This window comes from Gopherus evgoodei, chromosome 19 (genome assembly GCF_007399415.2).
Source record: "Gopherus evgoodei ecotype Sinaloan lineage chromosome 19, rGopEvg1_v1.p, whole genome shotgun sequence".
Taxonomy (NCBI): domain Eukaryota; kingdom Metazoa; phylum Chordata; order Testudines; family Testudinidae; genus Gopherus; species Gopherus evgoodei.
The window spans coordinates 13,494,670-13,521,313 of record NC_044340.1 but is presented as its reverse complement, the minus strand read 5'-3'; the positions used below and the strand labels follow the sequence as shown (position 1 = coordinate 13,521,313).

Below are 26,644 nucleotides of genomic sequence, written 5' to 3'. Positions count from 1 at the left end.
GACATACCTGTAGTGAGTAAAACTTTTAAGAATAGACCATGAAAACATAGAAGTAGATTTCTAGCTCTCCTTATTGCGGAAAAAGCTTGAAAATGGGACAGAAGTGACCCTACCAGCTGAAAAACCAGACAACGAATAAAAATTACCAACCTTCATTTGATTTTATTTTTTAAATCTCACACTCTTTAAAAGCCAATCTGGTGATTTTGGTGGAGGCTGACTCATGATTTTTGAATGCTTAGGATTGGCAATAGTGCAGCTATGCTGGTCTCCAGACTGTCAACAGCAGCTTCAGCATGCAGTGCACACCATGCCAGTGTCTGAACTCAATAAATAGGGCTGTTCAGGGGTAGGCATGCAACTTTCAATTCCAAAGAAATGCATTGGATAGAGCTTCTCGGACATATGGGGTTGACAGAGATTTTGCTTAAAAAAAAAAATCGCATGGGACTGTCCTTCCTTTATAGGCACATTTGGTATTCAAGATGTACTGCAAATTTCTTTAACATCTACTCCTTAGAATGCTATGGCAATGGCTTTTATTTTTAATTGATATTCTCTCCTCTTCCCTATGCCTTTTAAAAACACCTCCTGGATATTTATTGCAAAGAAAGTCAGCATCAGTCTAGACACTGTACAGTAGCCATAGCAGCATGCATAGTAAAGCAGTCTCCCAAAACCAGGGGAGTTTTAGGCTCCCTGTTATATGCAAGAGCCATCAGGGTAGAAAGTGGTAGGGCCTAGATGCAGCACAGGTGGTGTTTTGTGATGCTGCATTGTGCTTTTCTGGAGTAGCACGGCTGATGTGCAGAACTTGCGAATGCTGCAGTTAGTGACACACTCTGAACTGGCTTACATGCCATCAGCCACCATCTGGATAGAAAGCCGTTTAAGTGCAACCACGATAGATAGCAAGCTGGCCTGCAAGGAATGGGCATTGCAAATCCTAGATTGCCTAGTCAGCTGTGCCACCAGGCTGAACTGTGATGCAGTTACACTGTTAGCATTTCATTTTCATGCAAGGAATAATTTGCACTTCTTAGAAAGCTGTCGGGCTATTGAACACTCATGCAAAATAGCAAGATCTGGATCAGTTGTGAAACTTCTGTGTGATGAATAATTTTAGAAATACTCTCCCACATCTGTTACTTCTACTCTAGAGTGGGGGAGAACTATGCTATGGCAACCAGATTATGCTAGAGTGACTGAAGAGATTAAGTTGGCAAGGCCTCTGACCCTCGCACCCCAAACTTGGCGTCAGAGCCAACCCTGGTAGTGGGGTGAGGTGCTAAGCAGTCTGGAAGGTGATATTCTTCCAGAGAGATGCTAAAGTGGGGTGCTTTCTGTCCATCTTGGTCAGTTGTACAGAATAAAATGATAATAATGCTTCACACTTAGATAACACCTGTCATCTGAGCCTCTCTATAGGCAAAGATCTTTACAAAAGTGAGGCCTCAATCTCACAATCTTTACTTGCTGGCGAAGACATCAACCAAGCAGCTTCTATCAAGACAGCAGGATGTGGCCCATAGATGTTGTTATACTTTTATGAATAGGTCAGTTTGAGCATGAGTGACTTGGACAGGGAGTCTGAGCTGGAAATCGAATGCAAATCTCCTGACTCTTCATCCTTTGCTCGATCAGCCTTGTGGCCTCCCAGAAGTTCAGGGTACACTAGTGATATTAGCCGGGGGATTGGAAGAATAAAGAACAGAGCTGGCTTCTGAGACTTTCACCATCTGAGCTCAAGCGGGTTCCCACTTTGAAGGACAATCCCCAATGTAACATGTGACTGCCGATGTCCGAGCGCCTTCATAGCCAGATTTTCACAAGAGCTCTGCTCCCTTTTAGGCACCTCGGTGAAGTGACCAGATTTTCAGTAGTGCTCAGTAGCTCCTATCGCTCTAAGTCAGAGGTGCTGGGTATTGAGCATTTACAGGGCCTCTCTAACCTGCTACAGTTACCTCAAATTATTGCCCTCGAGCTAGCCTTGCTGTAGGGAGAGCCACCACGCTGCTGAATGGCACCTGACACGCACAGCAGCCTGAGAGCAGCACAGAGTGGCTGGATTAGCTCAGTGACTGGATTAGCATCTGAGGAGTTATTGTAGCTCAGGCTAATGCATGCCCACTGCATTGCTTACCTGGGCATCAGGAGCACGTCAGCTTCCATCCACTCCCAGACAGGACAGCTAGCTCGAGCTTACAGCATCACTTCACTAGAGTTTAGAGATTGCTGTGTGTTGACAGGAATTTGGCTTGGGGCAAAACTCGCCTTACAGTTTGAATTTACGCTATGTTGAAGATGAGTCCGTTAAAATCTGGCCTTGGTTGGGTTTATTCATAGAAAAATGGAGAAGAGACTGAAAGGGTTCACAAGAGAGAGTGAGATGGTCTGGTAATTCGTAGTATGATGGTAACACCCAACGGAGATCAGAATCTCACTGTGCTATACAGACATACAAGAAACAGCCTCTATCCTCAGGAGTTTACAGTCTAAACAAAGGAGGGAGAAATAGAAATATGGAAAGGTGAAGTGACCCACTCAAGGTCACACAGAAGGTCAGTGGCAGAACTGGGATTAGCATCCATGTGACCAGTCCACCCCCCAGTGACTGGACCACACAGCCTTTCACAGTAAAGCCCTTGTCTAGGGGTGGGAAGTGGGTCATGGGGAAATAGATGCATACAGGAAAAAACTGCATCCAAGATGCCCCTGTATACTGTTTATGAGGAGAAGGGGGTAGTAAAGAGCTTGTGTTGGTTATTTAAAAGTAATACTACAATTTTTAAATTAACAGTAAAGAAATGGGAGAATTCCAATCTAGCAAATACACATTGATATGGTACTTTATCCAGTTTATACATGGCTTTTACCCTGGCAAGTGTTCATTTTAAAATCCCTAGAAGTTTTGCCTGAGTGAAGAATGAATAAGGCCTCAAGCCAGAATCTGAGAAAACACTGAAACATGTTCTTATGGCTCTCTTTTCAAAAAAAGCACTTAAGCATGTGCTTAATTTTGAGATCATGCTTAAATTTCAGCAAAATCAATGGGATTTAAGCTCATGCCCAAAAGGCACACGTATGCACTCTCCTTGAACAAAAGTGCTTTCTGAATCCAGGCCTGATTAAGGGCTTTCAAAATGAGGCCTGTTTATTCCTCCTAGTTTGCCATTTATGGGCTCCATCCTACAAACCCTTGCTTCCATATGTAGTCTCTCCTCTTCTGAATCATCCCGTTCAGGTCAATGAGATCACATCAATGACTAAAGACAACTCACGCTACCAATAAGACTTATCAAGATCTCATCCTACTTCATCTCTGGCATTGATAAAACCAGAAAAGTATTTGGAGAAAAACGTTCCCTGCATTTGTCAAGAGTTTCTCACTATGTTTTGGGATTCTTCTTTATCTCAGTGTTTCTCAGTATTGCTCCTTATCACCATTCCTTATTTCCTGTTCCCTTTTAGACTTCATATGTATTATACATCTCCCCTCCCCCATTGGCCTTGTCTGAATCCCTCCCACAGTTAACTCTCAGACATTTAGGAAACTTAGAACCAAGATATGTCTTCAAAGATGTAAATCTGAAATAACATCATTGAACTCAGCAGATGCCCTCCAGATTTACACTGATGAAACTGAAATTAGAATCTGGCCCACAATTTAAAACTTCCAGTTTGCAGACATATACAATTGAATTCAAATTATTTGACTGTTCTATAGACATTACCATCAAATGACTGTAAGGCTTGTGGCGTGGTAGAAAAAAGAGACAAACATTGCTATAGTAATGTTTTGCTCAAAACTGGGTCTTCTACATTATCAAAGTCAAAGGGTAAGTTTTTAAAAAGGATTCAGCATTGCATAAATCTACTTCTGCTGGTATTCAAAGGGAATGGAGTTAAGTCAATGGGGAGCACCAGCCAAAGTTTTGGTACATCTGTGTTTTACTGGTGCCTCCTTAACATCTTGGGTCAAGCAAAGGTAATAACATCTGAAGACAGGAGAGCATCAATACCATATCCATTTAAATCTGCAGATGGAATTTAGGGAGACAGGATATAGTTACCTAACATGAACTTTGGCCCAAATCCTGCTAGCAAACTGCCGTACTCTTATGGAAATTTCCATGTGATCTTTAACTTTTTTTTATTGAAGTGCATATATAAAAAAAACGAGAGGCCAACACTGCAATTTGATGTCTCAGCCAAAGGATGCGCATTCTAACACGAAAATGCTCCCAGCCCCCAGCATTATGCCATGGCATTGATTCAGTACTGACTCAGAGGGAAGTGTGCCTCACACTTTGAGTCACTAAAGCACGGTGGGTTTTCTCAGAGGTCTCCCTTTCAAGTATTGGGCTGGTCTGAACCTCCTTAGTTTGCAGGATCCCAACAAGATCACAGCCCCAGGAGGTATTTCTTAAAAAACGAAGTAAAAAAGCTCCTGTACAAAGTTCTCCAGAGCAGAGTTTCTGCTTTGGCATCTAAAACAACTGTATTAGCATCCCATTGTTCTTCCTTCCACCTTCCTTAATTTCTCAGACTTCCTTCCCGTTGCATTGTGTGTGTCATTTTAGCTGTGAGATTGTGGTTAGCCTCCTTTTGGGGCATCTACTTCCCTATTTCCATCTTGTGGGTTTGCCTTTTCAGCAAAGTTGCAAGTGCTTTCCTACATATCCCTCATAATAAACAGATGCTTCCACAAGAAGTGGGATGGAACCCTTTGGACGAAAATAAGGACTTGATCTGCATGTACCTAGGTTCTTTGCATTCTTACACAAGTCTGTGGGGAAGAGAGAGGAGAGTCTCACATGCACAAGGAGTACAGTATAAGTAGGTTCAAAAAAGAACTAGATTAGTTCATGGAGGTTAGATCCATCTATAGCTACTAGCCAAGATAGTCAGGAACGCAACTCCAGGTTCAGGGCAACCCTAAATGTCTGACTGCCAGAAGACAGGGGTTGATCAATCCATAATTACCCTGTTCTGTACATTCCCCCTGGAGCTCTGGTATGGGCCACTGTTGGAGACAGAAAACTGGGCAAGCTGGACCATGGTCTGACCCAGTAAGGCGGCGCTTGTGTTCTTACGATCAGGCCAAACGTACGCATCTTAATTTACCAATGTCCTGCATTTAGATCCTCAGTTATGCTCCCTTTCAAGGTACTAATCTGTCTATTATGTTTCACCCATTACATTATTTCTGTCTAACAGCACATACAACATCTAAACATCTACAAATACATTAGGATGGCCTGTTTGTAAATGGGATCCCTAGTCTCCAGTTACTTTGTATCTCGTTGGGTTCAATCTACATTATAGACAAACATGCCCATCCCAAAGAGTGGGGAACTTTAATATTATATTTTGGTGCTCGTACATTTTGTAAACTTCCTGGCAAAGTTTGGTCTTTGTTTTGTTTCTGCAAAGACAGGGCGAACGTTGAAACGTTTTCACTTGAGATGGCTTGAGCCAAAGTCCTCGATTCAAACCCCATGACTCCAATCTGTGGGGAAGTTTGGATCTGGATCAGAATTTTGTGTCACTGGGCTCATTTCTAACTTCAGACTACCCTGTTGTTTTCAGCCTCTAACTATTCACATTGTTGATCTCTTCTCTCCATTGATTTCTTCTTAGCTGAGCTGGGAAGACCCTCCCCATAACTGGTTTGTTAGTCTCTGTGGAATGAAGGTGAACTCTCAGCATGACACATGGTGGGGTGAGGTTAGGAGGAATTAGCCCACAGTGTCTCCCACTGCTGCTGGTGGAAGTAACACACCAAAACCTCGATGCATCACATCGAGAATTCACCCCAGGAAGTTACTAAAGCAGCAGCTTTTAAACTTGCAGTTCCTGGTGTAACTCTGTGCAACCGACTTCATAGAACAGCATCTGTCTGACAAATTGAGCAACTGTACCGCCCCCAAGTTTCCTGTTTTGAAACCCTGAGATGCTGGAAAATGTTAACAGCAACACTTGAAAATGCTACTTGTTGCATTTATTTTTTTCTCTTCAAGACCTCTGATATACAAAAACTCCATTCAGAAAGAGAAACTTGGGGCTACACTAGGAAGTGGCCATGGGGGTGATGGTGCTGGGGGGGCGGAGGGGGGGCGGGGAGAGTGTCTCTTTCTCCCGGAACTCTCTGGGCAAGATTGCAGTCTCAGTCACTGTATTTAGCAAAATCTGCTTCTCTCTAGGTTTTAGGTTGAGCCTAGGACCAGAGGTCAGGAGATCTCTCTCTTTCACTCTTCCAGGACTCACTGTGCGATTCTGGACAAGTCACTACCTCTCTGAGTCTTACTCCCCCCATCTATAAAATGGAGATAACTGCCTCAGGCAATACAAGTGGGGCATGCTGCATCATAGTTCTATTTGTGTTCTTGTAGTATCTCATGACCCCGATCAGAGAGTGGGGCCCTATTTCACTAGGCATGATACACACCTCTAACAAAAAGTCAGTCTCTGGCCCAACGAGCCTACAGTCCGCGTATCAGATGGGAAACTGCAGATGAACGCAGAGAAAGAGAGACAAGAGCACAAAGTAACAGAGACGCAATTATGGTTAGCACGTTCAGTAGCAGCTGCCATAACCAGCAAGCCCACCCATCTCCTCACTCTGAGAAGCTTCATAATAGATCCATGATCTGTCAGAAAGCTACCTATGATGGGATCCTGCTCTAGCAACAAAAGGCCCTTGCTATAAGGGACAGAGATGGTGCAAATCTCTGTTCCATTCCAGCTCATTTCTGTACGGGGAATACAGGAGTAAGAGAGAAAGCATCACATTTGTCTTCAAACCCTGTGAAGGAACTTTATTTCCAATCAATATGACAACCACTTCCTTTTCTGGCTATCGCTGTCACTACAGATGGTACATTTGAGCACATTTAAACCTCTAATTTGTCTCCTTGTAAAGACATTGTCTTCCTGGTTAGCTAAAACTGTATTAGTATTTGTGGGGAAAAAAATCGATCTCTCACACTGTGGAGAAAAAAATTGAATAGCAAAAGTTTGCTAAAGTCTCAGCTGCAGTGCTAAATACTAGATGGTGTTTAAAGCCACTATTCCATCAAATACGATATGTATAGTAAGAGTTCTAGTTCTACTGACTACCCCCCTGCCCAGAGAGGAATAACATTGGATTCACTCCATTATTACAACCTGTACATCTGAAAGCACTTGTACCATCAAATATAACCGCATGATGAGTCTTACTAAAATTCAGATTCCTGTAAATGAGTTAACAGAGGTAGGCATTACCAAATTTCTCTTATAGTACACATTTAATGTCACTTATGAATGTTAAACTATTGATATATCTAGCATTCCTTTTCTCGGTGCCTGCCTGAGAACCTTTGGCAGTTCAGCCACAACTAGCCTAAGTATTGTCAACTTGCACGATTTTTTCATGAGTCTTGATATGTAAGGTGTTTCTTAAAGCCCAACACCTAAAGTCACATTATTTCCAGAGAATTTCAACTTTCATTAAAAAAATAGTGGTAGTTACTGCTGGCCTCATGATTGCAAAGAAAAGCTTGGGAAAAAATGTCAACTCAAAAAACCAAAAACCCAGAAAACAAAAAGAATCCAAAACTTATTTAATAAAACAAAACACTTGAAGTCAACAATGCTGCATTGTAAAGGCCCCTTGTTGTGGTGTTAGCATTACAGTGTCCTTCACAGCCCTAGCCTAGCTCAGAACCCTGGTGTGCTAGCTGCTGCACAATCTAGATAGACTGGGAGAATGGAAGGGTTGTTTCCTCCATTTTAGAGGCATTAAGAGGAACAGGGGTACATGGAGATTTTGATGGAGCTATGCCATTGTACAACAGTTGAGAAATTTTCTCTAAATAACTTGTCCAAGAGCACACAAGGAGTGTGTGGTAGAGCTGGGAACTGAATCCAGATCTTCTAAGGTCCAGGCCTCTACTCATCCAGAGGCCCACACTGTCGTTTTGTTTTAAACAAGATAATTTTTTTAATGAACGTCTATCTCTTTACAAACATAAAATGGCTGCTAGATTACTCTAATTTTGCAGAATGCTTTTTTTTTTTAAGCTGTACTTCCCTCTTTGGGGTTTGATTTAACAAGCTGGCAAAGCAAAGAATTAAGGGGATGTCTTGGTGCACATGTGTTAAAGAAGAAAAACATCCTGTAGCACATATGTCTTCTGCCTTCAAGATGTTATGTAACTAAAAAAATTTTTTTTTAAATACTAATAAAAAAATAGAGCGCATGCGCGCGCGTGCACACACACACACACACACAGAGTCCCCAACTCTTCTGCACTTAAAACAAAAATAGTCACATGGCAGGATTGCATTTCGGGCAGCTGGATCACCCCCTCAAGAAAACATCAGTTATGGCAACTATAAATTCACAACGTGAACAGCATGCTTACCAATCCTGTGTCTGGTTGGGTTTCCCACTTTCCTCTCTTTTCTATTAATTGCCTTTGGTATTAATGAGTACTGAGATATGGCAGCCACTGCTCAGGGAAAAGGAAGAGAAAAAAACGCAATCTTACTGTGTTGTCATGTACGTTCTATAAATATTTATTTGACCTAGGGGATAAAATCTTCCAGTCTATCTGCAGCCTGTGCAGCCACTCTGCAATAATGTTCATTTGAAAGTTCCTGTATTTCAGACAGAGGGGGATCTCTGCAGAGCTGTGGCCTGTTTATGGTATTTGCTGACCTAAATTTGGGAGATTTTCCCAAATTGTGTGTGTATTTTTAATGGGTCTCATGATTTAGCAGCAGAAAATATACCCCAGCCTTGTGACTGCTGTAGCGGCAACTAGAGTCATTTTGCCAAACACCAGGGAGGAGTGTGGGTCCCACATTTTGTGTTAAAAGTAGCAGCAAAATAAGCTAGGATAATATTTAAGTGACTGACACAAAGCCCACTGAAGGGAGTGAAATTTACTTGTCTGATCAAAACAGTATGTTACGGCATGGCAGTTACTTGCCTGCAGTAACACCTATGTAGTTTAGTTCTTAAAATGCATGCAGAAGAGGAAAATCTAGCAGGAACTTGTTCCTCTCCTACCCCTAGCACCGAATAGGAACTGAATCCTTAGTGATTTCTGTGTGCACTCAGCCTATTTACAGTGGTTAGATCATCCAAACAGGCAACAGAAACAACATCATGTGATTTAGGTGACCAATCACACACAGCGAATTCTGAATATTGACTAGTCAAAGGATCAATCTCTTCAAACTGTTTGCAAAAACCCATCATGCCCATATATGTCTGGGGAAAAACTAGGAGGTGTTTGAAAAATTATTCAGGAATTTTAGCATTTTCCCCCATCAAATAATTAAGAAATTAGACTGCCTGAAAGAATCAGGGACAGATATTTCACTTTCAGACTTACTCTTGAATGCACAACTATTTACTGAATGCACCATTTAGTCAGACAAATGTGTCCATTTTCCCACCTTTGCTAGTAAAAACTATTTGGTGAACAATTCTAAAAAATGAATATTAATTAAAAAACAAACAAACAAAAAAACCTTGAAGGACAATTTGAAACAGAAGAAAAGGCCCAAATCCAGCAAATTAATTGTTTGCAAAGGATACACAATGATTCTCCTTTACTCACTGGTCATCACCAGGTTTGAACTCAGGGACTTCTGAACCAAACTAAGACCTCTGCCACTTAAAGTAAAGGAATACTGCTATTATCTGTCAGCAGTAGTAGGTGGTTATGGCTGTAGGTGGAGAAACCACTAGGGAGGACACAGCATACAGTTTACAAGCACGTTCCAATCTGTTCTACTGCTGAGCTTAATCTTGAAAAGGTCTGTATCCTGTTATAAGTCCCCTGAGCCAGCAGCGTTGTATTTTCTATTCTTTGACCATAAACCACAGCAGGCTGGAAAGTTAAACTTTTAATATGGATATATATTTAAAAGAAAAAAGAAAAATATTTTATAATCACAACAAAAACACTCCACTTCATAGCACTCTTCTTTTAAACAGCCCCATTTGGCATAAATTATGACTCCATAATTCTTACCCTGCCATGTCAGGCAGCTTCAAACCAAATCTCATGTTGAAAAGAGCCAGATTTTTCCATCATATTTAATGCAGTTTCCAACAAATTTAGGCAGCTAAATATTTTATGGACCACAGATTTAGGGGCTACTTAAAATGATTAATTCTTCCCCCTGAGGAGCTTTGTTCACAGATAAGAAGTTTGTGCAGGCATGAGACACCATCATAAAATAGGAGATTTAGTTTTTCCCCTGTACTGATGCTTATGCTCATTCACAAATCCCTCAGTGCTTGCGTGGGCTGATGGCTTCATTGTAGCTGGCTCAGAAGTAGAGAATATTGGTAGCATATTTGTGCTTGTGTCCACAGGCATACACAGTGAACCAAGCTCTTTTTGACAAACATGCAGCTCGCAGTATCACCGAGGGCAAAATGTGACCCTCTTCTCACAATTTTAGAAGTGGATAGTTATGGGGAAATTCATGAAGCTCTATATAGCATCCAGTGGGGACAGTTTAATTATATCCTAAACATCAATTTTGGATAAGCAATAAACTCTCTGGAACTGTAGGTTCAAATCCCACTGGGGTTTACCCAGCCCTTCATCTTTCTGAGCTCTGTGTATTTTAATAGGGGGTGAGGGGCGGTGTTCAGGAGGAGAGGTTAAGACAGGAAGTCTTCACTGTTCTGCAGTACCTAAAGGGCTAGAGTGGAGTGGAGGAGACAGGGGTGTTTATTTAAATAAGTGAACTGAGAAATGATAACCAAGTCAATAGGTTTGAGCATGTGTTTAAGTCCTTTGCTGGAGCAGGGCTGGCACCTTGCAGGACTGACCCCTAAATAGACAAGAGAGACAAAAGATGGGAGATAGGGATGATTACTATCCCCATTTCACAGATGGGGAACTGAGACACAGAAATTAAAGTGACTATGCCAACGTCACAAGAGGGAATCTGTGGCAGAGCAAGAAATTGAGCACAGATCTGCACTCCAGTTTAGTGCCTTACCACAACACCGTCCTTCCTCTGGATTTGAACATCCCGTCCCCACCCCCAGTTTTGGATATTTGTCCTTTTCTGGCTCAGGAAATACAGTCACTTTTATTGTTCTATAAAACGCAAAGCAGGCAGAATTTGTTCTCCATCGAGAAAGACACATTGCTGTTCCAAAAATAGCAGTTTCTCCTTTTTCCTTTTCCATTGTGCAGTTTCATTCTGCAGATGAAAAGGCCATTTCCACAAGTACACGTTAGCTCCTAATTTGTTACCCTGCAAGTTACCGCCCCATTGATAGCAAATGCATGCTCTCTTTTAAACAGGGCTCCAGTAAGAAAGCAGAGCAATTAGCGAGAGGAGAAAAGATTTCAATATACTGTTACTGAGACTGAAGTTTCTCTTTATGGTTAATGCATCATTCCCTTAAAGTCATTTCCCTTGAAGTAAATGGGTTTTGGCCATTATGCTTTATATTTATTGACATGTATCTCCAAGCTGAATTGACATCCCCCCGTTACTGTTTTCTCCACCATGAAAATTACAGGAAGCCAAAATCCTTTTACAGTAATGAGTTAAGTTGCATAGTACACAGGGCTATATGCTTCTCCATTAAACAGCTGTTGGCTGAAATGGGTATTCTGTGCTGTTTATTATTAACTGTGAAGGTGTTATTCAGCTGTCCCTGTGCAGCAATACCATTTATGCTGTAGCCCTGCCACATCTCACAAGCTCAGGGTGGAGAGTTTGGCTGGGAGACTTCCTAGGAAGATTTGGGTGCTGTTTTACTGGTGATTTAGAAGTGGGTGCTCTTCCTTTTGATTTGATACCAAATCGCTGCCTTAGCAAGGTTTTAATGGGCATGCAGATGATTGGAGAGTCCAAAGATTTATGATGGTTGATGATCTTATGGCACTCTCAGACGAGATGTTAGAGGTTAACAAATTCCAGCTTTCCCACTTTTAGTCCCCTCTGTAATTTCCTTTGGATGCAGTATCCTCCTCACGTCCTGCTCCGAACAGTTGTACTGTGTCCTTATTAAACACGTGCTCCTATCTCACCTCAGAGGTGGCTGCATGTGGTGGTGGATGAAGTGACTCCTGGTGTTAAGTCTGTTAAAAGCCACAAGGCTCAAAGGATTGGTAATGCTCTGTGAAGCCTTTTCACATGTAGATCTCCAGGCTGAGTCCAGCTCCAGTTAGTAACGATCTGAAATTATCATCTGATGGCTGCTTGGTGACCTGTCAGAATTGAGGTGGGCTCAGTCAAGGTCCTATCCTGAAGTAGCCATTTCACAAAACCACTCAATTGAAACCGGCCTCCACATCAGACAAGAAATTTCAGCCCCTAATAAGGTGACTTGACTATGGAGTTCAGTGATTTTCAGAGGGGATGAACACAGTCCACCGGCTCCCACAGCAGGTGGTCAGCAGATGTAAAAATCAGGTGATTTATTTAGGTGACTGCATATAAATGTACATATCTAACTGTCAGCACTCAGCTTTGAAGATGTCGGCCTGAGTGCTAACGGATCTGCGGAGACTAAGCACCCTGAGGAATGTTCTTTCCATGTCTGAGTTGATGGCTAACGAACAGGGCATTTGGGGGGAATTCTTTACTGTCCCTGTTTTGTGGTGACACAGAGGGCATCAGTCTGAATCACAGTTACCTTTCCCTTGCACTAAATAACTTGAAAAGAAACAGTTTCTCTGTCTCAAATGCCATGACAAAAATTTACCTTACGCATTATTTCCTTCCTTGTACTGAAAATTAAACTGGTCTGTGGGGGTGAAAGTGGGGGCAGAGGGATGCTCCCTGACAGAACTGGAGAGGTGGGAGGGAGAAAAGGCATTTACCTTCTGAAGTTGCTCATCCACAAGGGCGCATTTAGCCCAGACTAACATTTTTCTAACGTCCTTCTGGGTCTCTTGAGTACAAAAGGCAGCAGAGAGAGAGAGAGCTGCTGTCTATTCTAACAGAGCTTTATTGTACCACTCGTTCCAAGAAAACATTCATAGGTTCATGAAGAGAATGAGGCAAGGGGGGTGGGTGGCAGCACCCTATGTCCTGCTACAAAATGCGTGATGCCTGGAACTATCTGCTCTGGGGTCTGGAGAGAGTAGATCAGAGATGTGAGCCAGCTTGTCAGCCCACACTATGCACTGGAGAAATTTCTCATTTCAAAGCAAGTGGGGCTTTGCAGGAAGTAAATTTTTAATGTAAATGGAGATTTGCTGCTATGGATGTAACAGAACTTAAATGCCTTAGATGCACCAGGTCTATGGTGTGGAAAGTGAAGTTTCAACAGCATTTTAAAGGGTGTAAACCAGTGGTTAACCTTTTCAGACAACTGTACCCCTCTCAGGAGTCTGATTTGTCTTGCGTACCCCAAGTTTCACCTCACTTAAAAATGACTTGCTTACAAAATCAAACAAAAATACAAAAGCATCACACCACAGTGTTACTGTACAATGGCTGACCTTCTCATTCATACCACAGAATTATAAAATAAATCAACTGGAATATACATATTGTACTTTCATTTCAGTGTGTGGTATAGAGAGCAGTACAAACAAGTCATTGTCTGTATGAAATTTTAGTCTGTACTGACTTCGCTAGAGCTTTTAATGTAGCCTGTTGTAAAACTAGGCCAATATCTAGATGAGTTGATGTACCCCTGAAGACGTCTGTGTCCCCCCAGGGGTACTTGTACTCCTAGTTGAGAACCACTAATGTAAACAAGCAAGGAGAAAGGGGAGAGGAGTTTGGTTGGTCTGGGGCAGTTTGACTGGAAGTGAGTGGAAGAAACAGAGCTAAGGAAACTCTAGGGCCAGAAATTTAGGTGGTATAAATGGGCAAAGCGTCATTGAAGTTAATGGGAATATAGCGTTTACACCAGCGGAGGACTGGCACCCCCCAGGCTCTGCATCCCCAGGGCTTAGAGAACTGTGGAATAGTCTTCCAAAGAAAGCAATGGAAGCTTCACTGAGTCATTTAGAGCTACGCTAGACAAAGTGCATCTAGGTAGAACACACCAAGGACATGATGATGCTGTGCAACGTTATGTCCTAATAGGAGGCGTGAGCTGGGAATGTCCCAGTGTTCCACTGATTGCAATGGAATGCTGGCAGATAAGGGCAGCACAAACATTGAGTAGGAAGTGTTTTCATAATCACACATTTGCAACACTGCCCTTTCTGCGTCAGTGTCTTTTGCCTTCCTCTTAATTTCTCAAAATGAGGCACGTATTTGTGGGGAGAAGCAACTGAATAGATGGAATGTAGCCGACCCAGTGGTTTGAGTCTCTCTCATTCAGGCACGTCCATGCTAGTGTATTAGGAAGACTTGGCACTTGTGCAGCGCTATTCCTGCAGAGATATCAGAGTGCTTTCAAAAATTTTAACTAAGGATAGATAGGGAAACTGAGGCATAGCAAATCTTCACAGGGAGCTATTGGCAGAACTAAGAGTACAATGCTGGAGAGCACGGACTCCACTTCCCTGCTCTAAACACTAGACTAATTCCCTCCCAGAGCCGTGAACCCAGAAGTGCTGACTCCAGGCCCTTTGCTCTCATTTCAAACCAGTATGTCCTCCAACCCAACTGTACATTCTCTCAGAAGATAATAATGCGGGATAATCTTATTGATTCTATCAGCTCAGCCTACATGTACTGTCAGCGGTCAGCTTAAAGATGTCAGGAAGTCTTCACTTTACAATAAGCCATAACATAATATTTAACAAGTTTGAGGCCACCAGCTAGCAGCTGAATAGAGCTTTTCCTGTCAAAAAAATTTTACTGCGTAGAGTTCTGAGACAGATTATACCCGTCATAGAAGAGTACAAAGGCAGCTCGTTAGACCAGTTTAACAGCTGGCAAATAAACCAGCCACTTCCTGTGTTGGTCCCAGCCCCCTGTTCCTGGACCTGTTGAAAAGGTGAGGGCAGCAAGCAGAATTGTTACCTTCACAGAAGCTGTACATGTAGCTGAATGCTTCTGCTGCTTGATCCTGGGAAAGATGCCACTGTATATATATGATTGATTGTTCAAGGCTTCAAAGCCCTGAATTTCAAGTATGTAGACTCTCTGCTGGAACCACTGGGGTTCACGTCTCAGTCCCCTTTGTCCTGATAAGACAGTTACATAGGGTCCTATGATATGGCATTTTGGAGGCGCCCTTAGAAATTGAGGCAGTCTCTGCTGCACACGGCACTTTTAGTAAGAGCCGTGGTTTTGTCCCAGTGCCCTGCATCAAACTTTCTCCTTCTCCATGATGTTGTAAAGCAGGCAGTGTGCTGTGCAACACATGCCAGACTGGATCAGACGAATGGCGTATCTAGGTCTAGTATCCTGTCTCCAACTGTGTGGTGGAACCAGTTACTTCAGAGAAAGACACCCTGAAGTAGGAGTTATGGGATAACCTACTCCCCAGGGAAGTTTCCTCCTGACCACCAATTATGAAAGGTCATATTATGCCCTAAAACATGAGGTTTCTACCCTTTCCAAAGTTGTTCTTCATGTTTTAATATACATAATTATATCTATATAAACAGCTAATCCTTTTTTGAATCCTAATGAGTTCTTGACCTCATCAACGTACTGTAGCAATGAATTCTGTAGACTAATTGACCACCCCAGGTATAGCTGCTTTTCAGTGCACTATATCGATATCTGGGGAAACATTTTTTGGATAAACAGGTGCTACCCAGCATTAAATTGCAGTGTGTTGATTTCCTCCTGTATTTTCCTCACTGCTCAGCAACAGAACACTTCGGTACATTTTTATTTATTCTTTCTTAGAATAACAGGGAATATTTATATACTTAAAAGGGAAAAATCAGGACAGAAACGTGATCAATTTAACAGGGGCTGCACACATTTAGCAGTTTTTCAGTAGGTTATTCCAGGCTGAAAATATTTGCTTTGTGCCCCCTGGTGGTGGTTGCTTTTCTCTGCTCCTCTTTAAGATGAATGAGATGGCTGTATTTTCATATGCATCCACTTTGATTTTCATGCTGATCAAAAGGCCAATAAGTAGGTCATTTTAAAATCTTGTTAGCAATAGATCTGAAACAAAGGGGCTTATCTATCATGAAGCACACCAAGTGAAAGAGAAAGAAAACAGACACTGCACGCTGTCTTGTGTAAACTGATCAAGCAACATTTTATTTTATTTAGTCTGTAATAAGGTGCATTTAGAATAGACCCAGATTCCATGTACGTTCACATTTAGATAAGTTCAGCTTACAAATGGTGCTGATATGACATGTAAAGTGCCATGGGCCAGCTAAGAGGTTGAGCAGGGAGCAGGAAGACATTTTTGTAAGCAGTGAGAAACCATATTCCCTGTGTTTGTAAATAAAATACTGCAGCCCTTTCACAATGAAAGCCTGAAGAGAGAATATACCTTCTAAGTAGGGTATGCCTGCAATGAGGCAATATGTGAATGCCATGTTGCCAACCGTTCACCTTCCAAAATCATGGGCCAGTCCTAGAAAGTCACAAGATTGGTTAAAAACAATGATGAGGTTTTTTTTTTTTCAAGTTTGGAGTTCTTTGTGTGACTCCTAGTTTTTAAGCCTTTGGGGTGTGCTCGGGTCACTTTTTCAAACTTTTCTGTGCAACCATGAGCACTAGAAACAGGTTTCTTAAAATGAAAACTAAGATTCTCACATAATCATGCATCTCCAGAAGCCAGGGCTTCAAGTACGACATTAAATATCACAAAGCTGATGATAAAATTGGAAGATCTGGCAGTCAGCACTGTGACTGGCTTTAGATGGTCTCAGCAGGGCATATCTCTGCCCATGCTCTAACCTTGTTGACTTGCAGAAAAAGCTACTCCACTGCTCTTTGCCCCACTGACTGTTCTTGGTGCCACAGCTGACATTAACTGCACCGCTCAGGTTAACTAAAGGCCAGAGTCTCACTCAAGCCCTCATTCAAGCCGAACAATGGTGCCACTGCTCGGAGGAATGGAGTCCTCTCTTGTAGGAATCCAGTTCACCTGACGAGAGGAAGTAGTGGGTAGGAAGGAGCAAAAGTTCAGCCTGGAAGCGTTGGCTGGACCTGCATCAGCTGAGCAGATGCCCATGTTTGGATGGTCCTTGCCACTACCACCTTGAATAGGGGCATGGTGCAGTGGGTGGGGCATCAGTTCAGGGCAGATGTCTATGGCTCTGGACTGCCTTAATCTACCCGTGCTTTACTCCATAAATAGTCTCATTGAGTTAAATTGGAGCATTCATAGAGGAAGGTATTATTCAATGGGAGTTAGGACATCAGACTCCAGCCCTTAGTTATTGCCTCTGTCTGCAAATCCAGAACCACAATTACCAGGGTTTCTGATGGCTGCAGAGTCCAGTTCAAGCAGCAGATGTTACTATCTACTTTCTGTCTACCAGTTAATACTAACAATGGAATATTCTTTTCCTCCCCTCCTCAGACAAAAAGCACTGGCATCCACTGGCGGAAGAAGTGTCCAAGCAGCATGTGACTGGTTGGTATGAAGTAATAAATAATTTTTAAAAGGGGATAAGATTTATTTACCATATTTTACAGATTGTAATGTGAAATGTTATTTATGGAGGCTCCATGTTATTGTTTGTTGATATCACGGCAGTAGGGGACACTAGCAAGATCAATGTCTCATTGTGCTAGGCACCGTAAGACACATGGTCAGAGACAGTCTGCGCCCCAAAATGTTGACCATCTCAATAGGCAAGGTCAACTTAGGTGAGAGAAAGGAAATTTTATCGCCCCCACTTCACAGTTGTGAAACAGAGCAAGTTTGAGCTCTTAATTTTCAAAAGTAACAAAGGTTTTTGGGTGCCTCGGTTTTGAGTGTCCACACTGAGAACAAGTTAAAGGCTATGATTTTCAGAGAGTACTGCAACTTCTGCCTTCTGGAAATCAGGCCCCTTTAATTATGAAGCACTTAACACAAGGTCACCCAAAGAGCCTATGGCAGAACCAAAGAGTGAACCCAAGTCTATTGAGTCCCAGTCCAGGGTCTTAACTGAAAGAACACATTTCCTCCCTACTTAGTAATAATAACTGGGCCACACTGGACATATAGACAGCAGAATTGTACCTTTCCATGCCTGGTCCCTGGGAGATCAGTGGCCCCCAGGCTAGTAACATATGGGGAGTGGGGAAGAACTCAAATTTTGCTTCTTTCTGCTACAAAAATATGAGTCTTTTTATTTAATCTCTTACTCAAGGTTTCTTCTGTTTCTTAAATAGCCACCTCTTCCCTCCTCTCTCTCAGGTTGTTCTCTCATGTGGGGGACCCATTCCTTGATGACCCCCTGCCTCGGGAATATGTTCTCTATCTGCGCCCCACCGGTCCCTTGGCTCAGAAGCTTTCTGATTTCTGGCAGCAGTCAAAGCAGATCTGTGGGAAGAACAAGGCTCACAACATCTTCCCACACATTACTCTTTGCCAGTTCTTCATGGTGAGCCAGTGCTTCTTATTCAATTGTCCTGGGCATCTTGTTTGGCAGCAACCATTACCAGGTTCAGGCAGGTTGAGTTATATATTTCTCCTGTCATCGTAAAATGCTGTGTGCTCGAGGGAATTCAGGGAATATTATTACTGGGTTTGCTTAACGCACACCAGGCGGGGAGGCAAAATGGTTGTTAAACAAGTCCATTCCAAGCCACCACTATCTTAAAAGAATAATATCACTGGAGACTGGGCCACTGAAATCCTCTGAAAAATATGTTTGCTCATTTTTCATTAGGGTTTTAGGAGATAGTGTCCTGCTGGAAACCAATGATGCATTGCACTTCTATACGGTGTTTTATCCAGATATCTTTTTAAGCATAATTAAGCTTCGCAGTTCCCCCTGTTGAAGCAAAGAAGTGTCACTCTACACATTTTACAGCTGGGGAAACAATCACAGAGGGGTGACGTGACTTTCCCATGGTCACACAGTGAATGAATGGCAGAGCTCAGGAAAGAATTCATGAGTCCCTTGTACTAAATCAGTATCAGTCACAGACCAGCGCCAGTATGGTCTTCATGATTGTCACATGCGTCGCTAACATTCTCATCACCACAGCATCACTAGGTAAAATATACACAGATGCTCCTCCTGGAGTCCAGTGTTTGATTCTTAGGGCAGCCATATCACAATCTTATTCTTTGCTTGGCTGGTCTTTCCCCAAAGAAAATCAAAACCATAACCACTTCTAATCTCCCCAGCTCTCCTTCGGTACCAGTGTGGAATAACCCCTATTTAAATGTGCTAATAGCTCAAAACTCAAATCCTTCTGGCTAACCATGGACATATTAACCATAAAAGAGATTACCGAACAAACATCTTTAGCCTGCTTCATGTATCTTCATGATAAACACCAGCTACCCAATAGAGCAAGGTCCTTTCTACAATAAGCATGGACTCAGAATTATAAAGGAGTTGGAGAATTGTTGGCTGACAACAAACAATCCACATGAAGTGCACCTTAAAAAATATGTTAGCCAAAAACATTTTGTGGCTAACACATACAAATGGTGAATTCCTTGATTTATCCTACTGACTATACCATGCAAGAAAAAAGGGAGAAGATGCTAAACATTTCTTTTTGCTCTGACAGGTGGGACAATATCTGGCATCTTATGTGCAGAACATCCAGTTCTGTTTTTGCATTTCGTTCAGAACAAAATTCTAAAGAGATATTGTTGGACACCTGGGTGATTGCTTAAAGCTGGACTCGCCCCACATAGCAAATATTGGAGTTGTGACAGTTTCAATGCAAACTTGTCTTGGATAGTCTTTGAATGTCAAAATATGGCCATGTTTTGGAAAAAAGTGTTTGGTGCTCTAAGGCAACCAGGGTAGAGGTTTCCCCCATCTCAAGCCTCTGTGTTTTGAGTATTCTTGGAGATCCACCTTGTTTGAGTAATGCCAGGAAATGGATTGCTGCAGCACTTAGTGGCTAAAAGAGTCATTTGATGGAAAGGGAAATCTGCTATCTCCTGCCCCACCCACGCATTCTTTGACTGGCTGACTGAGCTAACCTAAAAAAACCCTAAACACTAACCCATAGAGGCACAAGCGCCAACAATGAATGGAGCTCTTCAGAGCTTTACAGAGAGACTCCAGCTAGATTGGGCTTCTGGTGGTTCTTTTTTGGGGGAAGGGTGCAGGGAATGTTAGGGAATTATTTATCTTATAAACACTCAGGAGTATTTATCTATGAATATTTCATACTGTGTTAATGTTAAAGCTGTACTCCTGCTGTGTTTTCTTTGTCATTGTGTTTGACTAGATAAGAATGGCTATGGTAAAAGTTCTGAAAAATAAAATAGAAGAGCAAGACACCTGACATATCTCTTCTAGAAATCATAAGAAAGAGATCGGGGATTAGGTCTTCCTCCTAGAGAGTCGCTAACTTTGAAAGGCTACTAAGTTGATGGGCATGTTGGAAACAAGATAATCACTGGTGCAGGCCTGGCTTGACCTGAGTAATTAGATATGGATGAGGCTTTATTTCTTAGGAGACAAGATTAGAGAGGTAAATGGATCAGCAGTCTGGAAACAGAATGTCTAAAATAAAGGGGAACACCCAGGGAACCATTTACAATGGACAAGGTAACAATGGATAAGATAAGCCTGGAACCTAAGCTGAGGTAAAGAGTAAGCTGTGTATGGACAGTGCATGCCGTCCTGGGATTGGTTCCTATAAAGTGACCAAGCCAATCCCAAAACGTGTAATGTAATGTATAGTAAATGCAATGTAATGGTAAACATATGTAAAGGAAGAGGTTTTCCCTGTAATTTTAGATGTTTGGTAAGCCTACGCCAACCCCCTATTTTTGAATCTAATCAACTCAACATAGCTTTGCTGTATGCCAAATAAAGGAGCCTGAGTGACAAGATGAGAGATGAGCTGAGTTCTTGGGGAACCAAATGGAAAAGGTCTCAGGGGAACCCCAATAACTAGGCCACGCAACAAATGCAACAGGAGACTGAATATCTCTGAAGTTGGTTAGCCAAAACATTTGAATGCAAATCCATGGAAGAGTTTTTGTTGTTTTCACCCAACTCTTGCTTCTTTCATTTTGTTGGAGGTGTATGCTAGTTCTTTACATTCTTCTACTTTGATGAAAGTCCAAGGTGTAAAACCATTCAGGTCCATCACCCTGAACCATTCCTTTCTTCTCTGAGTACACTCCAAGGGTATACATGGTCCTGCTGAATGAATTCCTGACCCCTAAGGAACATTTGTCCTGCTTCCATTGGCAGTGTGAAGACAGCAAGATTGATGCCCTCAATGAAGCCCTGCAGGCAACAGTGATGCGATGGAAATGCAAATTCCCTGCTCCCCTGCCTTTAGAACTCTACACGTCTTCGAACTTCATTGGGCTTTTCGTCAAGGAGGACAGCGCTGAGGTCCTCAAGAAGTTTGCGGCGGACTTTGCTACAGAAGCTGCATCTAAAGTGGGTGAGTACCAGGAAAGAAATGTCAAAGGCAGCTATAGGGGCTCCAAGTGTTGTAGCTTGACTAGTGCCAAATATTCCTGGTATGTCGTAGTAAAATGCACCCACTGTGCTACCAAAGTCTTGCCAGAAGGTTCTGATAGAAACTTCAGATGGGCTGTTTGGGAATCAGAGTCCAATCCTTGAGGGAGAAATACCCACACCACAACTGGCCTCCTTGTTAGCAGTCTAGACTGAGTGGAGAAGAGAGACTGGACTGTTTTCCCTCAGAAGTAGTCTTTTCCAAATCAGGGTTGAGGCACTTTTAGTGGGGCAGTGTCACTCCCTGCACAGTATCCCTTCTGTGGTAAATAGAAAGGGCCAGAGTCTCAGCTGGTGTAAACTGGTAAAACTCCACCCAAGTCACCAGCTGAGGATCTGACACTAAATAAATTCATTTGATTCCCAAGACTGGTCCTCACACTAAATGTACCCTCCCCAAAACATGCTCTTCTTACAATTGCATTCCCCTTCTGTCAAGAAATTTCATTCATTCAGGATAATAAAGGATGCCCTTTTAAGTAAGTGATCATTAAAACGAATAGCTGATTTTTTCCAGTGAATAACTGTAGTGTAATCCAAGATGCCAGAGACTAGGATATATGCTTTATTTAGCCTATCACTTATCCTGTAATGGCTGTTTCAAAGGGCATCGTTTTCATAGCAGCACACTAACCGTCGTCTTTGGTAGGCTTGACATTTTATAATGACTAGCCAATGACAAAACACTAGGCTAACAGAAGGCACACTGAGAAAGATGTTTTTTTTAATGCTGTCCATAGAAAAGCAGTGACATCTAGTAGCTAGAGCATGAGTTGGGAGTAAGGACTCCTGAATTCTATTCTCGACTCTGAGGGGAGAGATGTAAGGAATACCCTCCCCAAAACAGGAAGGTAATTAGTCCAGTGACATCAGTAAGACTACTTGTGCTTAAAGTTAGTCAGGCGCCCAAGTGTCTTGCTGAATCAGGAGCCTAGTTAGTGTCTGTGTTATCTACCCTCCTGGCACCTTCTGTGCAATTGTATTGCCCAGTTTGGTGCATGGTCTGGGAAGGTGGGAATGTTGCCTTCTTTGAAGTATTCAGCCTTGGTCACTGTCAGAGATAGGACACTAGATGGCCCATTGTTCTGCTTTGCTTTAGTGATTCCTATGTTCTTAGGTGCCCCAGAGAGCATTTCAGATGCAAAAGTTTTGATGCCATTCAGAAATAGGGCTTTCAAGCTCAGGGAAGTAATGTTGGATTTTTAAGCAAGGCTCCAGGGCTAGGAGGACAAGAGAGGAATACCTCACCAGGTGTTCTGGGGTTTCAGTGCCTCCTCACAGAACCTATTGTTTTCAATTCAAAGAGCACATCACATTTGCTCTGAAGTGTTATCTCCTGGAAGGGAAGTTGACATTTGACAGTTCTTTAACTTTTCAAACAGATATTTTGTCTCTGAGGCTAGAATTTCCTGCTCAGCTCACTACCTCAAGCTGCGCTGGCACAAGCTTTTTCCCCACCAAGGACAGAAAGTGCATTTAGTTTTCTTACAGCATTTCCGCTTCCCGGAAGTAAGCCCAGCTGTATGTGAAGATGTGTAAAATACCTCAACAACCAAAGGGAAACCCCTTTCAGCCTTTGTACATCCAGAGGAAATTCACCACATCGTGTTGGGGACCAGATTCTCTGGCCTGCTTACCATCACTTAGCTAATGCAAAGGCAGAGGAAACCTGCCCTAATCCTCTGCTGGAGTGTCCCATGGCATATGGGAGTGGCCAGCAGGCACAGAACCAGCAAAACAGACTCTGGGACCTTCTTGCCCTGGTGCAGGGAGCATGACAGGGGAATAGAGTGGGAGTGGCCACAGCTCAATGTGCTCTGGCAATCCCAGGCCACTATACAGCCCCTGAGGGAACAGCCACAAGGTTGAAGCAGAGCATTAGAGAGCTGTAACCAGCACCCCACCATCCCACCCTCCCACCCCTGCTGCACCCAGCATAAACTGGACACAGCAAAAGATGCTCCTAGATTTTCATAGGCTTACATCACCTGGGTTAAAATATATCAGAACAGCAGTTCCGTACATATGGGGTAGGGGGAGGGATTAGAACTTCTCACTCTCAGGAGTATGTTGCCGCTGGTCCAGCACCCCATAGTGGCAGGTAGTAGAGCTGCAAGCCCCCATCCAGAAATCAGAACAGCCGCCATTTAGGTGCTACAGTTAAACCGGGTCACCCGGGGGGAGTGGGCAAGTGGGGCAATTTGCCCCGGGGCCACACGAGCCACTCCGGGTTTTTGGCAGCACTTCAGCCACGGGCCCTTCACTCACTCTGGGTCTTCGGCGGCGGGTCCTTCAGTGCAGCGGAAGACTTGGAGCGAGTAAAGGGCCCGACGCTGAAGTGCTGCCGAAGCCTTGGAGTGCCGCCCGATGAGTACAAGTGCCGCAAGTGGCAGAAAGATTAAAAAAAAACAAAACGTGATCAGCAGCACTTAGGCTGCTTTGCCACTGCCGCTTCCGCTTCATTCTTCGGCGGCAGTTCGGCGGCAGGTCCTTCCCTCCGAGAGGGACCTGCCACTGAATTGCTGCCGAAGACCCGGCCCTGCCTCAGGCCCCCTGAATCTTCTGGGCAGCCCTGTAATTAAAACAACAACAACAAAGTAGATATTCTTGGCCTTCTAGAATGCAGGCTGTTCTGAGTTGCCTTGTAGAATGCAGGCTGTCCTGAGTCCCCAGGAGTTTCACCTGACAGTGACCTAGAGACACACTCACTTTCAGGAGATGGAGGAAATGGCTGTAAGCGTTAAACACCTGCTTTTTTTTTTTTTTTTGAGCATGCTAACGCAACAAGAATGGCTGCCCTCACTGCTTCTAGTCCAATTAGAAAAAGGAACAAGCAACAACAATCTCAAGGCAGCCTGTTCCCATAAGATTTGTTCCCTTTAGACCAAATATTCCTCTGAGCTAATTCTTAAGGGTGCATTGCTAGCACACTGCTATGTCGCATACCCACATTCGATGTCCCAGGCCCTTTTCAGAGATCACACCTATAATGTGTCCTTTTTTGCTGAATAAGAGAGATTCAAATGGGTTGGGCAAGCACCTGATATTTTGGGTTTGGAACCAAGTCTCCAAATGTCTGTCGTTTTGTCTGTCCCTATTTTTTAGATGTGGTTTAATCAGGAAAAATAAGTTATTTTTACAATTTATTCCAGTTTGAACAGTTCTGTTTATTATGATTTATATAAAACATAAGAATGGCCAGACTGGGTCAGACCAAAGGTCCATCTAGCCTAGTATCCTATCTGCCAAAAGTTGCCAATGCCAGGTGCCCCAGAGAGAATGAACCACCAGGTAATCATCAAGTGATCCATCCTCTGTCGCTCAATCCCAGTTTCTGGCATTTCCTCATTTCTTCACCTGTGTGTTCACCTCTTTTAATCCCTTCATTATGTAGGTTCTCTCAGTAGCTTCACCTCTTATCCTGGGAGTACCCGTCGACTCACCTCAAACTCTGTTTGACTCATTTTAAAATACTTCAGCACTGTGGGTGAAGCCCTGACCTCACTGAAGTCTATGGCAAAAATTCCTATTGACTTCAGTGAAGCCAGGACGTCAAGCTGTGTTAATCTGAATATTTCAACTTCAGTGTGAACTAACATTCCCCCAGGTTTGTGTTCTCCACTTGTGAGAGGAAAAAAGGTACAGAGCAGGTGGTTGTGGGGGGTGGAAATGTAATGGATGCATAAGATGAAAGACAGAACAGACAGAAAATACAGAGTGGAGAGACCAGGAAAGAAAGATATCTAGTGTGGGGAAATTAAAAAGAAAAAACAAACCACTGACTGTTTTTCAGAAGTATTGAGCACCCATGTCAGAGGCAGCCAAATAGGAGTTTGAGAGTGCTCATCACCTTTGAGCATCAGACCTGCACCATATGCAGGAGCTCTCTCTGACCAGCCTATTTTTGGAGAGATCGTCAACCCCTTAGGTAGGGGGAAAGGCTGCCCTTTGAAAAACGTCATTTTCTAGCTAATCAAAACAGCCTTGCAAACCCAAACGGTTTTAAAATGTCAGGAATTCCTCTCTCTCAATCAAAAATATTAGTTTTCTGAACTCAAAATTGAGATTTAAAAGTTTGGCAAGTATTTCAAGTGTGAACCTGGGACCTCCCCAGCTAAAAGCATGAGCCTCTGTAGTTTGAGCCAAAGGACTGCTAAACCCTGGAGCTACAGGCAGTCACAGATTCGTCATCTCTGTACATCAGGCACACAGACTGGGGAAGCGTAACGCAGACTCAACAGGCAGTGGGTTATACAAGATTTCATGAAGCACCCCATCCTCCCTAGTACCAAATGCTCCTTTAATCTAGTTCCTAAGGGTCAGATTCAGGTCAATGGTGCATTACCAGTGTGCGGCGCTATAGGTTTGATTTCAAAGATCAGACTGCCATTTATCTTTGCTTTGCTAACTGAAAGGTTTTGCTCAATTTTTCTGCACTAATGGGGTGAATGCCTTTGAAAATGGAGCAAAAGTCTGCTGTTCGGTGTGACAGTTGCTTGCTGTTGATCACATCTTTCTCATTTCAGATGTACATGTAGAACCCCATAAGAAACAGCTGCACGTGACATTGGCCTACCACTTCCAAACCAGCCACTTGCCCACGCTGGAGAAATTAGCACAGAATATCGACGTCAAGCTAGGATGCGACTGGGTCGCTGCGATCTTCTCTCGAGATATAAGATTTGCTAACCACGAGGTAATTTTTGGAGTTCATCATAATTTTAAAAAAAGCAATCAAATATAATTGAAGTTGGCTGCTGTTGATTTGTATCTCAGCATTGTTGCAAAGCTCCAAACTGAGATCGGGCCCTGCTTGGCTACAAAGGCACATCCTCGGCCCTGTCCCAAGGTGTTTACAGAGATTCAGCCTGTTCCCCAAGGCATCTGTGGCAGAGCCAGAATCCAGATATACTCTTGGAATTTAAGGCCAAAAGGGAGGACCAAATTGTCCAGTCTGACCTATTGTACATCACAGACCACCAGCACCACCCAGTACCTGCACACTAATTCCCACAGCTGAAATTAGACCAAAGTATCACAACCCACAGAAAACTAGATTACTGTGTGCCACAGGGAGAGAACAAAGTATATGCCCAGCACTCACAGCGATT

The 26,644-nt window shown here is 43.0% G+C and overlaps 1 protein-coding gene across 1 annotated transcript in view; it reads left to right on the top strand.

The window, feature by feature from the left end:
- The window catches only part of UBASH3B (ubiquitin associated and SH3 domain containing B), a 101,832-nt gene that overhangs the window by 42,424 nt on the left and 32,764 nt on the right, over positions 1-26,644 (top strand). Inside the window, exons 2-5 of the mRNA XM_030538426.1 lie at positions 17,450-17,503; positions 18,275-18,461; positions 21,258-21,456; positions 26,060-26,229. Of these exons, the coding sequence (XP_030394286.1) occupies positions 17,450-17,503; positions 18,275-18,461; positions 21,258-21,456; positions 26,060-26,229 (610 nt within the window). The remainder of the gene's footprint in view (positions 1-17,449; positions 17,504-18,274; positions 18,462-21,257; positions 21,457-26,059; positions 26,230-26,644) is intronic.